This window comes from Arachis ipaensis, chromosome B2, assembly GCF_059453495.1.
Source record: "Arachis ipaensis isolate K30076 ecotype BB chromosome B2, ASM5945349v1, whole genome shotgun sequence".
In the NCBI taxonomy this organism is placed as follows: domain Eukaryota; kingdom Viridiplantae; phylum Streptophyta; class Magnoliopsida; order Fabales; family Fabaceae; genus Arachis; species Arachis ipaensis.
The window spans coordinates 2,108,366-2,124,149 of record NC_142437.1 but is presented as its reverse complement, the minus strand read 5'-3'; the positions used below and the strand labels follow the sequence as shown (position 1 = coordinate 2,124,149).

The 15,784-nt window shown below is 32.2% G+C and overlaps 1 protein-coding gene across 1 annotated transcript; it reads right to left on the bottom strand.

The window, feature by feature from the left end:
• Window positions 1-7,294: 7,294 nt before the first annotated feature.
• Window positions 7,295-9,053, bottom strand: LOC107626545 (coumaroyl-CoA:anthocyanidin 3-O-glucoside-6''-O-coumaroyltransferase 2-like). Its single transcript, XM_088505450.1, has one exon. The coding sequence runs from the start codon at window positions 9,051-9,053 to the stop codon at window positions 7,593-7,595; it is 1,461 nt and encodes a 486-aa protein (XP_088361576.1). The 3' UTR covers window positions 7,295-7,592.
• Window positions 9,054-15,784: the final 6,731 nt, after the last annotated feature.

Sequence of the window (15,784 nt, the reverse complement as noted above, 5' to 3'; positions counted from 1 at the left end):
TGATTAATTACTATATTATTCAAAGACAACAAACAATAAAGCTTGAAACTTTAGCTAAAACCTACCAAAACCCAGAAGGCTTTTTTCATTATTCAAGGCCTAAAGGGAATTAAAATCAATTACAAAGTGTGCTTTGCTAAAAGAATGAGAACATTGAATAGGTGTCTAGATTGAAGGTTTGATGAGAAACACTCCAATAATGTTATATTATAAACAAAACTAAAAAAGTGTTAACTAACTGATGATGATCACTCTAACGTGTAATTGCATGGCTTCTTAATTGAATAAATGACCATTTGTACCCATAAAAGATGAAAATACTGATATATGTATCCACACTAAATCGAAGTTAAATTTGTATCCACACAAGATGTCTTCTGTGTGACAAAAGTACACTGTTTTTGGAGGGTTGGAGTGCCACGTAGGGTACCTTTGTCACACAGAGAGCATTTTACATGGGTACAAGTTTAGTTTCGATTTAATGTAGATACATATATCAGTGTTTTTATCTTTTATGGATACAAATGGTCATTTATTCCTTATTAATTTTTATGTTTACATGACGGTTGAGAAGAAAACAATTCAATTGTTGCCTAATTACTGTGTTGTGAGACCAATTTGGGATAATTAGTCGGTAAAAATGAATGTGAGTTAAATAGAAGAATTTATGAAATGGGTCATGTGAATTCTAAAGAATATTAAGAGTGCTTTTTAATTTTGATATTGAGTTATAGTGGTGTTTTTTTTCGGTAATATTAGAGAGACAAAAAAAAAAGTTAAAATTTGTCTTATTTAATATTTATTAATTGTAACAATTAATAAATGTTAAATAAGACAAGTTTTGATTAATTTTGATTAAATTTTTTTTGTTATTAAATATTTTCGATTTTTTTATAAAGAAATCACAAATCTAACCCTCTAATATGTGAAGTTTAATTGTTTTAAAATTTTTAAAATACAAAATCAACCCTCTTATTTGTAAATTTATATAAATCTAATCCTCTTATTTGTGAAGTTTAACTTTTTAAAAATTTTTAAAACATAAAACCGGCCTTCCGATTTATGAACTTATATAAATCTGACTCTTTGATTTGTAAATTTTAATTTTTTAAAATTTTTAAAACACAAAATCGAACATTTGATTTGTGTTTTAATATTAATTTTTTTTAATATACAAATCGAACCCTTTAATTTATAATTACTTCTATGCTAAATTAAAACACACTACTTTTTTATAATAAAAAATAATACAATAATAATTTTCCTATAAAAAAAATCAGCCTATTAAGAGACCTTTGGGCTAAGGTTTGATGAGAGAATTGCAATTGTGAAAGAAACCCAACTATTTGTGTCAGCAGGGGACCTCAATCACAGTCTTTCTTACCTGGCAAGAAATTGAAATTAAGAATTAGCCGATTTTTCACCAGAAGTTCAACATCTTAATTCTATATTTTTAACTGCCAAATAGATCGGTTTGAGACTTTTGAGTAGAATTTAAATTCCATATCTAAATTTGCACTTCTTTATTACTGTTTGTGAGATATTCACTAAATTAATATTTTAACAAATTCTTCTATATGTTAGACTAAAAATATTTAGAATCACTAATTTAATTTCCTGTGAAAATTTCATATCTTATAATTATATGCACGCAGGGACGGATCCAGGAATCTAAGAGTGGAGGGGCTGAAAATTAAAATCTTGTATAATCAAATATAATACTATATATTTAATAATAGATATAATTATAATTAATTTTTTTATTAAAAAATTAATAAATACTTGTCAAATAAAAAAATTATCTCAATTTTTATAATTTTTTTATAATTTTACATCTAATAAAATATAAAATTATATATTTTTAAATATTTTATTAATTAATTTATTTTATTAAGTATTTATGTAACAGTAAATTATATTTTTATATTTTATATTTTTAAAAAATATAACATAAAATAATATAAGTTAATTGCACTAACAATTTTGTCATGTGAATTTAAAATATATTAAAGTATTTTTATATAATAATAGGGATAAAAATTAATTAAAAAATAATAAAAAAGAAACAACTAAATAAAATTAGAAAAAAAATAATATTATCATAAATAATATTAAAGTATTTTTTATATAATTATAAATGTTAAAATTAATCTTAAAAAAATGTAAAAAAAAACTCTAAATTAAATAAAAAATACAAATAATATAAATATATGTAGAAAAATTTAAACCCTAATACATAAAGAATAATAACTCTTTTTACTATCACTACATTATTAAATTTTACTCTATACAATACATCTATTATAATAGTATATGAGCTTTTAAAATTTGTTGGGAGAGCCAAGGCCACTACTCGGCCCCTTGAGTCCGTCCCTGATGCACGATTCGTAGACTAATAAAATATTAACTATCTTAGGTGTATATTAAAATTAGTTAATAAAATTAATTATTAATATAGGATATATATTAAAATATAAAATACACATTAAAAATAAGTTAAACTACACATATATTTATAAAAAAATATACGATGATTAAATTATACATGTATTTTGTAACAAAAACTTATTTTGTTAAAAATTCCAAATATATTATAATCAGTGACGGATCTAGAAAATTTTGTCTGTGGGGCAAAATATATATAATATAATAATAATTTTTATAATTGTAATATGATATTATAAAATATGATTACTCCTCAAATTATTTAACTAACAAATTAAAAAATAAAATAATAATTTAAAATAATTACAAATAATTTAAAATTTTATTCTTCTAAGCTTTATATTTTGAAAAAATTGAATAATCTTTTCATTGTCAATACAATTAAATATCTCTCTTTCTATATATGTGACTAAATAATCATTTAAAAATTTATCTCCCATACGGTTATGAACCCGGCTCTTTATGATGTTCAGAGCAAAAAAAGTCCTTTCAACTGATACAGTTGCTACAGGCAAAACTAAAGCTAACTTCAAAAGAAGAAACACTAATGGATAAACAATATTTTTTCGAGTCTCAACCAATTTTTCAGAAAGAGCACCAATTCCCTTTAAGTTTGAGAATTGATCATCAGAACGCACATCTAATATGAAGTTCTCTAGTTGACTATCAAGCGCCAAAAGTTGAGTGAAAGAAAATTCTAATGGATAGAATTGAGCTAACTGGATCAACTTCTCCTTATCAAACGCAAAAAATGAGTGTCTTGGATTCAAACAAGCTATACAAAGAAGCAATTCAGTATTCACCTCGGTAAAACGATTGTTGAGTTCTTGAAGTTGTCTATCAACTACTTGATAGAATATCTCAACTTAAAAATGATGCAAGTTTGAGATCTTTTGAGCTTTACGTCTTGATCTTCCTTGTAACACAAATATATCATCCATTTTTGGAACAGTAATATTATGTTTGTCACAAAACAACGAGACTTCATCAAGTAAAAGAGACCAACCATCATCTCTTATATTTTGCAACCGTTGCTTAGACACGTTAACCAATGCCATAGCATTTACAATGTCTTGATCATTCCTTTGTAATGCTTGAGATAACTCATTAGTAACTCCCAAGATACTTTTCATCAAGTGCAAGTTAAAAATGAATTCAAAGGATTGAATGACATTCAATAAATGACATGCTTCAGCTCTTTGTTCTGAATTATTTCCATCTTCCTCAACATATTCAAGAACATTGACCACAGAAGGAAACAAGGAAATTAATCTAAGTATAGTTCCATAGTGTAAACCCATTTAGTATCTCCAGCTCTCTTTAAAGTCATTTCTTGAACCACGTCCACCAGAAATTTCTCCACTTTATAATGCTTCAATTGTCTTGATCATCTGACTATCACGAAGCATATCTCTTCGTTTACATGAAACTCCAACAACATTGCACAAATTGGTTAACAAATTAAAAAGCAAAGCGACTTCAACTTGTTTTTTTGCAACCATTACAAGAGCTAACTGAAGTTAGTGGGCTAAGCAATGCACATAGAAAGTATAAGAATTTTCTTTCAATATCAAAGTTTTCAAACCATTAAATTCTCCTTACATATTACTTGCACCATCATATCCTTGTCCATGTATTTTTGATAAACTTAAGTTATATGTTTCTAATAGTGATTCCAATACTAATTTTAGAGATAAAGCATTGATATTAGAAACATGAACAAGACCAAGAAAATGCTCTCTAACTTGCCTTGCTTTGTTCACATACCTTAAACAAACTAACATTTGCTCTTTAATAGAAATATCGCGGGCTTCATCAATCAAATTAAAACAGCAAATAATTCATCCCCAAGATCATTAACAATAACTTTTGTCGTCTCACTTGCTGCAGCTCTTACAATATCTTTTTGAATTGAAGGTGCTCTTAGTTTAAGATTTTCACGAGCATTTTTGAAAGCACGATCAATCTCTTCATTATGTTGCGCAAGAAAGTTTAGAAGTTCCAAAAGATTTTCTTGATTAACAAAATCATCTGTCTCATCGTTACCACGAAAGGCTAATTCTTGTCGCAAAAAAAATCTAATACAATCAATTGTGGCTGTCAAGTGAATCAGATTGTTTTTCAATAGCAGCACTAATGTGTTGTTTTGGTTTCATAAGTGCTTCACATTTTCTCCAAGCTTGATTATGAGCACTATCATGAATCCCAACATGAATTTGTAGTCTCTCTTTTTTTTTTCAATTTGAAAAGACATTATTTACAAAAGCATCACCACCTTCAGTCTCAAGTTTCATAAGATAATAACAAAGACAAAAAATAGCATTTTTTGATATACTATATTTTAACCAGTTGCCATAGTCATCAAACCAATTTGAATTAAATCTTCGAAAAGAAGAACAACAAGCAGTTTGCGGAAAATCATGAGTCCTTGGTTGTCAAGGACCTTTTTGCAAATATGCACACCTAACTTTGTCTTTGTCACTTGGATGATAACTTGATATCATTGGTCGTTGTCTTGGATCTACTATAAAACTTTCTACTTCGAATTCTAAAAATCTTCTTTTGTTAGAAGAGGTCGACGAATTGTTTTGGGATCCAACCTCTAATAATGACGTTCTTTTAAAATATTTCTCCATTACTAATAGAATAAAATTATAAACCTAAGTTAATTGACTAATATAAATAATTCACAATTCTATACAAATTTAAAAATATATTATAAAATTATAAATACAAAATTGGCAAACATGTGTCATTTAAATTGATTTCTAAATTCCATCAGCAACAACTAATGAACTAAATAACTAATAATATCCTAAATTTCTAACTCAAAATATGTCAATACACAAAACAATTAACAACCAGATTAAGAAAACCAAAAGCAATTATATAAATAGAACTGAATTGCAGAACTCAAGACTCCAAGAGACAATTAACCAAAAACCAATTAACAAATAACAATAATTCATGAATGTATTATGTATGTACTGTACCAAGAGACAAGAGCAAGACCACAAGAGTGAAGAGTCCAAGAGATCAAGACTGAACTGCAGAACCCCGAAGGCCTGAACTCCACGAGGCAGAACCGCAGAACCCAATAGCCGTGCGGCACCCAGCAACATAATCAGCGGCACCCAGAATTGCTAAAGCCTTGACGATTGGATTTTATGTCGGTAAAGAATTTTTATAAAAATAATCACGTTTTAAGTATAGCTTCTAAACTAATAGAGAATCCTTTCGTACAAAAGTTTTGGTTGTCACAAGTAATAAACCCTTAATAAAATTAATAACCGAAGTATTTAAACCTCGGATCGTCTTCTCAAGGAATTGCAGGGAGGTGTATTTATTATTGGTTATGAAAAAAATGTATATTTTTGGGGTTTTTGAAATAGGGAACAAGGAAAGTAAATTGCAAGAAATAAAATAATAACTAATAAAGCTCTTAGCAAGGTATGAGAACTGGAAATCCCATCCTAGTTATCCTTATCAGGTGTGATGAGAATTGTTATTGCTCCCACTTAGTTAACCCTTACTAAATAAAGGAAAGTCAAGTAGACTAATCAACTTGATTCCTCAAGTCCTAGTCAACTCCTATGGAAAGACTAGCTTTAGAGGGATCCAAATCAATCAACAATTCCCGATTTTCAATCAACCGCTGAGTTTGACAACTCAAGTGTCACCAATTACTCAACCATAGCCAAAAGTGGAAAAATCTAAATTTTTTATATCATAAATAGAAGAAAGCAACCATAAATATGAAATACCTCAAATTGCATTTAAACATAAATTCAAATCTAACATGAAGAGTTCATAAGCCAATTTGGCAACATAAATAATTAACAAATAAAAGCATTAGAAAGGTAAAAACCACGGGTCGTCCAGAACAATGAAATAGCTCCATTATAATCAAATGAGGTACAAGAGAGTCTCAAAAAAAGCACAAAAACGTGCATATAGCCAGCCAAAACATCAAATCACCAAAGCTTACAAATGAGAAACAAGAAGATGAAATATACCCAAAAACCAGAGCTGTTGTCGAAGCCAATTTCTCTCTTTGTAGACCTCCAATTAAATTCTCCACCATTTAGAATGAAGAACAAGATGTGAAAACTTTACAGTTTAAATTTCACGTCGATCCAACGGTGAAAGAATAAGAAACTGCCGTTCAAAAATTGTTACTCTGTGTAAAAACAGGAAACCTAATTTCTCTTTTGTGAAGCCAATTTCTCCCACTGCGAACCACTAATCAACATCTCCACCGATCAGAATGAAGAACAAGATGAGAGAAACACGTAGTTCAAATTTCAAGCCGATCCAATAGTGAACGAATGAGAAACTGTCATTTGAAGTTTACTGTTTTTGATAAAAAACGAAAATTCTGTTTTTCCTTTTTCTTTCTCACTTGGTGGCTACACTCTCTCACTCTCAAAAGATCCCAAAATCTTATTAGAGTTGTGGCACAATGAGTGTAAGAGACACCATCAAAATGTTGGGTCTGTGCCTCACAAATGAGAAAAAAACCCAACAGAGGGGCTGTAATTCTCTCCAAACATTCATAAGTTGATTTGTAGCGGAAACACTTTTATGAAAAATTTTATGGGCCTAGCTAGTTTACGCTACAGAAAAACACAATATTTATAACATGTTCACATTAATTAAAATGATTATTATAATGGATCCTGCTAGGGAGACAATGAACTATTTGTACAATGTGTACAATGGGCTATTGAGTTATAAATGAACATCTCCCATACTATCTAGAATAACCATCCGAGTACTAGCGATAATAAACACCTTCCCAAAAGCTTAAACTGAGGCTTGAATTCTTGACCTTTCAGATCTAGCGCTCTAATACCATGCATGATACCACTCATCCCAAAAGTTTCAGCTAATGGGAAAAAGTAACACCAATGATTATATCTCTAATACTCTCTAAACTTCCATTGTACACATTGTATAAATATTCCATTTGCTCCTCATACCTTCCCTTATTATAAATGTAAAACATTACATAGATATATATTGTAATGAAAACACACAAAATGACACACATATAGCCACATAGGAAATAGAATAAAGTGAAAGTGACAACAATGTATCCAACCAAATTTATTTTAAAATTTATATAGTCGTAAATGGAGGTCTTTTTAATCTTGAAGATCTGCAGTATTTGTAAGGAGCTCGTTTAAAATGATATTGAACTTGTCAATACGATCAGTTTCCAGTGCAACTCCAACTTCAACTCCATCATCTATGTCCCTGCAAGGAGAGAGAGAGAATATTCCTGGATAATTTGCATGAAGTAATTCATTCAGTTTGGGTTTTCCCCACCCAAAGTCGGTCTCATATGAACCAAACTTTGATGAACCTGTAACAGCCAACACACGTTGAGTCATTGCTGCATTATTTTTCATCATAGCTAATGACATCAATCCTTCAACACCTTCGTAGGGTTCAGATTGAACATCTCTAATTTTACTTCCAATAGCAATAGCTGCCTCAAAAATACCATTTTGTCCCACTAGCTTGCTCTTCTGAATTGCTACTAAAGCACCAGCCAAACAATTCCCGAAGTATGTTAAGGGTATTTTTAATTCACTAAGGTAACGACAATCTGCAAAGAACAAAAAGTATACCTCTTCATCTTCATTGGGAAATTCTTCAACACCAACATGGGTCAATCCTAACATAACATTAGAAACCCAAATCAAAGAGCATGTCACCACAAACGTTGACACGTGTAATGATGTCCCTTCACCAAGGCTTTGGCACTTCATAGACACTAATTTCTTCAAATTCTCAATATGCTCAGGCCTCAACACAGTAGTTTGTCTCACCATGTCATTCGTAGCATTATATGGAATAACAGAGTCCATCCAAGCTATGCTATTTAAGGACATATTCCACATTTCTTCTAAGAAATTAGGCTTAAGCTTATTTGGATCTTCAATTTTGTCCCTAGCAAGGATCGGGAAAGAAAGTAAGCTCTCGTCGAAAGAAGACGTAACCCTTTTTGACATACAAAGTGAAGACCAAAACTTGAGAAAGTTATGAAAGGCTCTTCCATCACCAACCATATGGCTAAAAGTCACGCATATAGTGAAACCAGAATTTGGAAGGACAGTGACTTGGATAGCCACAGGAGAGATCAACAGGGTACCATCTTGTAAGGCACGTGGTGAGGGCAAAGTAGGAACAAAAGGATCCAAGATCGTGGCATCTTTTGGTGCATGAGATATGAGGTTGTTGAAATTTGTTGTGGACTCAGCAACAATAAAGGAAAGAGTGTCACCTTCAGAGTAAAGGATGTGAGGGCTTTGTGGCTTTGGAGGGAAAATTATGTTGGAAGAGAAAGGAAAAAAGTGTTTGAGTGTAAGAGAAAGGGAGTGTTTGAGATTTGGAAGCACTTTTTCGACGAACTGTGTTTTGGGGTAAGGAAAGTCATAGAAGAAAATGCGTTTACATGTTATAGGACAACATAGCCATGGAAGGTCAAAGAAAGAAAGTGGAATAGAGTTTGGAGAAGGAACTGACCCTGGTGGAGGACCAACTTGGCACTTCTCAATCAAATTCACTGTTTGATCATGTTCATTCACTTTGTTAGCCATGATATTATGGAAAGTCGATTCAAAAGGAGCTCAAGCACAAATGACATGCATGAATAATGTGTAAACAATATGAAAATAGCGTGCTAGAGACACTCTATATATAGTGTTGTTAGAATAGGCAAAACCCGTTGAGATGACCCATTTAGATCTACCAAAATAAATCGGGTCGTGAAATTATAACACAGTTAACTTGTAAGTTAAATGAAGTCATTAAATATATATTTTTCTTTTTGAGTTTTGATTTTGCGTTTTTTCAAAAATCCTAAGTTTTAAAATTTAATATATATATATATATATATATATATATATATATATATATATATATATATAACTAAATGAACTATCAATTCAATTTTTTTTTTGTCTAATTTCCAATTTTAATTTAGTTGTTTTAGCCATGAGTCATTATCTAATTAATTTTCAATATAAAAAATTTAGAATGATAAAAATACTTTGACCTCAAAAAAAAATTCTACGTTAAAATCTAAAGTTAAAGGAACAAAAATAAGGACCCTAATAGCGTAACGTCCGCATTAATGAAGTTTTATACAACGCAATGAAGTTTTTAAGTTTATCAATTTGATTTTTCTTTTTTTAACTCTTTTATTATGATTTTTTTATCGGTTCTGCTAGGAATCAATTAGGGTTTAGCCAACTTCTACCAATTTTTTAATGAATTAGATTTCGAAATCCATCTTAACAAAAGTAAGTTGATATATGTAGATATTTTTTCTACTAAGCATTATGATATTTTTTTTATACTAAATAGATGTTTTTTAATGTATTTTTTAAGTTTTTTATATTACAGATGTGAATATTTTTAATTTTTTTAAAAATTATATATATTTTTTTAAAATTCTATAGCTGAATATTTCTGTTGTTAAGTATTGAAATATTTTTTTTTATATATTACATAGATATTTTTTTTATATATTTTTACAATTATTCAAAAACAGCTCGTGTTTTACACCACTCTTTCTTCCATATTAGCCTATGACTTTGATACCACCACAAAAATAGAATTCAAAACAATTCCTTAAAAAAAGAATTATATATACACAAACAAATTCAAAATTAAAAATTATGGTGGGTGGTATTTGGGTGATTAAAAGTGAGGACCCTCATTTTTTTTCATTCAAATCCTAACCTAATGTCATCAATTTTCATTTCATAAATTTACATGATGATTTGGTGTATACATACGTAAGATTGAATCTATTTCCTTGATAGAATAATCGCTTCAAGGAAATTAAAATCATCATCATAGTCAAAAATGGCATCAGAATATGATGATCAACTCAGTTGTTTATGTGAAATCTTTTCAAAATTCGACATGAACAACGACAGTAGCTTAACGATTCTAGAACTCGCCGCGCTCTTGCGTTCTCTAGGGATCAATCCCATGGGAAACCAGATCCACTTGTTGTGGACAAACATGGACGTTAACGGCAATGGCTACGTCGAATTGGAAGCAGCGGTGGAGCCGGTGCCGAGGTCGAGGACCATGTCGGACTTGACGTATTTGACAGCTTTGTCAGCGGCAAGCTTCTTGAGGTCATCTTGCGTGAGGGCAGGGCTGGAAAGGGCCTAACGGTGAGGAAGAGAATCTGTGTGTTGTTATTGGGGTTAGGGCTGCACATGGATCGGATAATATCCGCATATCCGCGGTAATTATCCGCATCCGATCTGAATTTTGCGGATATTATCTGATCCGCAGAGCCATCGGATCGGATCGGATCCGATCCGCATTAAGGTAGGATCGGATTGCGGATTTGACAGTGATATCCGCGGATCCGATCTGCAAATTCGCATATCCGTACATCACATATAAATAACATAGTTTAAGAAAATAAACCCTAATGTGATATGAATTTTAGTGTGTTGTTTTATAAATTTTATGATATCTTGATTTTTATTTTTTATGTTATACTTTGACTTAGAATAATTAAACTTAAATATTGTGTTATTATTTTTTTTGTTATTCAAGAGAACTTTTATTGATATTATTTTAGAATTAAATATGCTTAAACAGGTGAAAAATGAATTTTTTTTTTTGTAAAAACAGTCAAATGGAATTTGAAAACATTTTTTTTAATTATGCGGATATACCCGATATTCGATCCAATCCGATCCGCATACTTGCGGATCGGATCCGGCCTGAAAAATTGCGGATATCGTGTAGTGCGAATTGGATAGAATTTTAGGCTATATCCGATCCGATCCGATCCGATGAGTGTAGTGCGAATTGGATAGAATTTTAGGCTATATCCGATCCGATCCGATCCGTGTGCAGCCCTAATTGGAGTATGTAGGTTAATATGGAAGAGAAGAAGAATGTTTTTATAATTTTTAATTAGATTTACTTAATCAGTTTCTAATTATTTAAATTTTAAATTTAAAAATTTAAAATTATTAATAATCATAATTAATTAAGTTGTTCAATTCTTAGCTTACACACCCAGTTCTATACTTTTCCTTTTTTTATTCGTGTTTATCTTAAATTTGTGTTGTATACTTGTATGTAAAACTTTCAACTCCTTTTGTATTTTAAATTGTGTTATTTCTCATTAATTTTGATATTTCGTTATATCTTCAATTTTTTATATTCCCTTATATCTTCAATTTTCTTTATTAAGTATTGTAAATTTCTTATATTTTTGCGTGCTTGACCAAAAAACTAAAGAAAGAAATTAAAATAATTTTCTTAAATTATTGCAGTTTTTAAGTAATAAAATTAACAATTTGCGACATAAGTCATCTCGTTTAATTCGTGGACCATCTATCTTCAAACGAGTTGAGTTGGATTGTTTAGCTGGTCAACGATTTTAAAATTAGTTGAATAGACTCATTTATTTTACTAGTTTAAATAAATCGAAGCGAGTTTAATGACAAAGGTCTAATAATAGTCCAATGAAACTACTTTAGTCATGTTGACTGGCGGATATTTGTATTAAAATTTAAAGCTAACAACGTTAAATATTAGGTTGATTATTGCCAACCCTCACTCATATAGCTAGAGGCAGGGACAGATCTAGGTTCATCCGAGGAGGCGCTTGTCCCACTAAAACTTTGGAAAAGAACTGATAATTATATATTGACGTATACATACATCGACAATAATTCTTTTTTCCACAATAAAATATACATTATTTTTTAATGTTCCATCATAAAAAAAATTATCTTATTAAACTTAGCAGACATTAATTATTATTCTGTTAAATATCTAGTAAAAAAACTGTTTATATCATGCAGATAAAGGTCAAGTCTAATGCAAAAAATTCATCTGTAAAAATAAATTTCACCATAAGTCCGATCTCTTTACAACATAGAGGACCAGCTCTACTTAGCAGAAAAAGAGAATGCTTATTTATCAGAAAAGATAGATCTATTCCAACAAAAGTGGTTATTTACTCTACTATAAATACACACTAGAGTTTTTAGGTATAACTCACGTTCTACACTACTAAAAATTTGCCTAAAACTCTTACTAACTTAAGTATCGGAGTCTCTTACAGGTACCACCTCCACCTCCTCACGAGAAACTCGGACAGGTGGCAAATCAACGTTTCAGGTAACTCTCGGAACATTGGCGCTGTTGCCAGGGACCTGGGGTTCACCCTCTGGCAAATGGCGGACCATAAGCTCAAAGATGACTATACGACATTTGAGTCTGAGCCAGAAGATCAGCCAGAAGACCAAGCCTTCTTGCTTCCGTCTCCACCACCCCATCATGGCCCCATGGGGAAGGGACTTCAGGAAACCCTCAAATAAGAAGGATCCAGTCCAAGGTCCACCATCCCGAGGCTGAGGATCAACCTCATGCGACCGAGATCCTGGATCTCGTCCATGGCCAAGGGGACCGGCTACAATATCTCGAACACGAGGTTGAACGACAACATAAAGTAGAACGAGAGTACGACAAGAAGTAAGGCGACGAAAAGAATTAGAAGACAAGTTACGAAAACTGGAAGCTGATGTACAAAGGAGGAATAATCAAGCGGAGCGTGAGGAAAGTCCCCTGGGAGGGCAAGATCCGTTTATAGAAGAGATCATGAAGGCTAAAGTCCCTAGGAACTTTAAATCGCCCGACATGAATCTCTATGACGGAACGTCCGACCCGAGCTACCAACTCAGTAACTTCAGAAGCAGAATGTACTTAGCCGACGCCTTTGACACTACTCGTTGCAAAGCCTTCCCAACCACTTTAACTAAGGCTGCAATGAAAATAGCCTGCCCCCCAGGTCGGTCAATAGCTTCGACAACCTCGCCAAGAAATTTTTGACCAGATTCTCCATCAAGAAAGATAAAATAAAGCATGCCCTGAACCTGCTAGGAGTAACGCAAGAGGTTGGAGAAACCCTTCGTGACTATATGGAAAGGTTCAACAAAGCTTGCTTGGAAATTTAGAATCTACTAACCGAAGCTATAATTATGATTCTGGTCAATGGCCTTAGAGAAGGCCCATTTTCTCAGTCAATATCCAAGAGGTACCTAACTTCTTTGAACGAAATTCAGCAAAGGGCAGAAAAATACATCAACATGGAGAAAAACTCCCGACTCAGGGAACCTCCTTCGCAATCTAATTTGCCCTACTACTAAACTCGGGACAAAGAAAGGGAGCCTAAGAAGAAAGATGAGAAAAATGTAGAAAAGCCTCGAAAGTATCATGATGGGGATTTTACCTCCACAAAACACCGGCAAGTGCACCGGGTCATATCAAGTAATAACCTCAGGCGAGTGAGGATCGATCCCACGAGGATTAACAGATTAAGCAAGCAAAATCAACTGATTAATCTAGTCAGACTAGCAAATTAGGGTTTTGGAAACTTTGAAACATAAACAGTAAGTAACGAAACAAAAACAGAAGCAAACAGCGAGTGTGAAAAAGATAATATGATTGAGAAAGTTAAGGTTTTAGAGATGTTAACTCTTCCAGATTAATGCTTTTCACTTTCCACCTTGATCATGCAAAAATACTTTCATGGCAAATCATTAGTAATCAAACTCCAATCCCTTGGTGATTTAATTTCTTTTTAACCTAATTAATCGCTAATCCCTTAGTCAATTATTTAATAAAAGAGTTGAAGAATGTTTCTGATTTATAAAACCACACAATTCATAAGAGTTTAACCTAGTTGATTTTATGTCATTTATCAATCCAGTTTCAAAACTTAAGAATTATGAAAATCGGTTTTCAAACTTAATTCAATTAATCAACTTTTTCAAGAGGTTAAAAGAATTCAAATTAGAGAAGAATTGTTTCTCAACATATTCAAACCCTTTAAGATGAGGAACGAAAACCCATTCTTGAAAAGAAATCAATGCTTTAATCAAAGGTAGAAAAAAGCTAAAATATAAATCCATGGAATCAACAGAGCTCCTAACCTTAACCTAGGGGAATTAGAAACTCATGCTTGTTCTTGAAATCCTTATGAAATTGAAATTGCAAAGTGACGAAGTGACAAAGAGGTCAGAATCCTCTTCTCTAAATACTAACCTAGCTAAGACAGAATTCAAATTTAAATTTTAAAAACAAATTAAAATCTAAAATAGAATCAAATCTTTTCCTAATTATTCTCCACCGAGAAGATATCTTCCATGATTGCTTGTAATCTTTAATAACTATCAGCATTAATTGTGAATGATCCTCCAGACTTGAAATTGTGAACAGAAAGCCTTAAGGTTGCTTCTGGAATAGGCAGCAAGGCCTAAGTAGTACGTGGCTCAATCCACATTATACGTGGTATTAGAGACAAGTCTTGGAAGGTCTTCTTTGGACTCATGTACAATGTGAGGTAGGCTCCGTTGTACGTGAGCCGATTCCTTAAGCTGCCCGCCCTAACGTAGTACATGAGAGACTCCACGTTTTACTTAAAATCCAACCTGTGCGTACACACAGGTGTGTGCGTACACACACTTTGCCATATTCTTCTCTTTTGTGTGTACGCACATCTTTTGCGTAATACGTGAAGCTGCCTACGTACTACGTGAAGTGTTTAATGGTAGTCATTTGTCCGTACGCACACTTCCTTTTCCTCCTTTCACGTAGTATGCCCTCTTGTTTACGTACAACGCCCAAGATGCCTTTTTGCTTCCCAAAGCCTCTGTTCCAGGGAGCTTTCTATTTCCATATTCTATTCTGTTCCAGCAAGCCTTCTGTTTGCATTCTTTCTATTCTATTTCTTTGTTTTTTCCTTCTGAAACTTCCTGTAATCAATCTATTCAACTAATCAAAGTAATATTCATTCTAACTTTAAATTAATTGATTATTTAATAGAAATTCTTAATAAATCACTTGAAATAACAAAGGAAAACACTAAAGATGTGCATGCATATCACAACTACATCCCTCTAAGAGTTTTCCTCGTCAATGTTTATTGTGAAATATGCCACACAGAGAAACTCCCGCCTCCTCGTCCGATTAAGCATAAGAAAGCTGGAAGTCAGACCGAATATTGTGAGTACCACAAATTGTACGGGCATTCCACTAATGAATATTACGACCTGAAGAATGTCATCAAAAAGTTGGGCAGAGAAGGCCAGCTTGATGAATACCTGGCAGACAGGTTGGACAACCCGAGGAAGAGAAGAAGGGATAAAGAAGGAGGACAATCAGAACGCCCTCCTCACACCCCTAAACGACATATACACATGATTAATGGTGGATTTATAGGAGGAGGACTGTCAAAATCCTCGCGAAAAAGGCACCTCAAGGAAGTGTATCAAGTCGA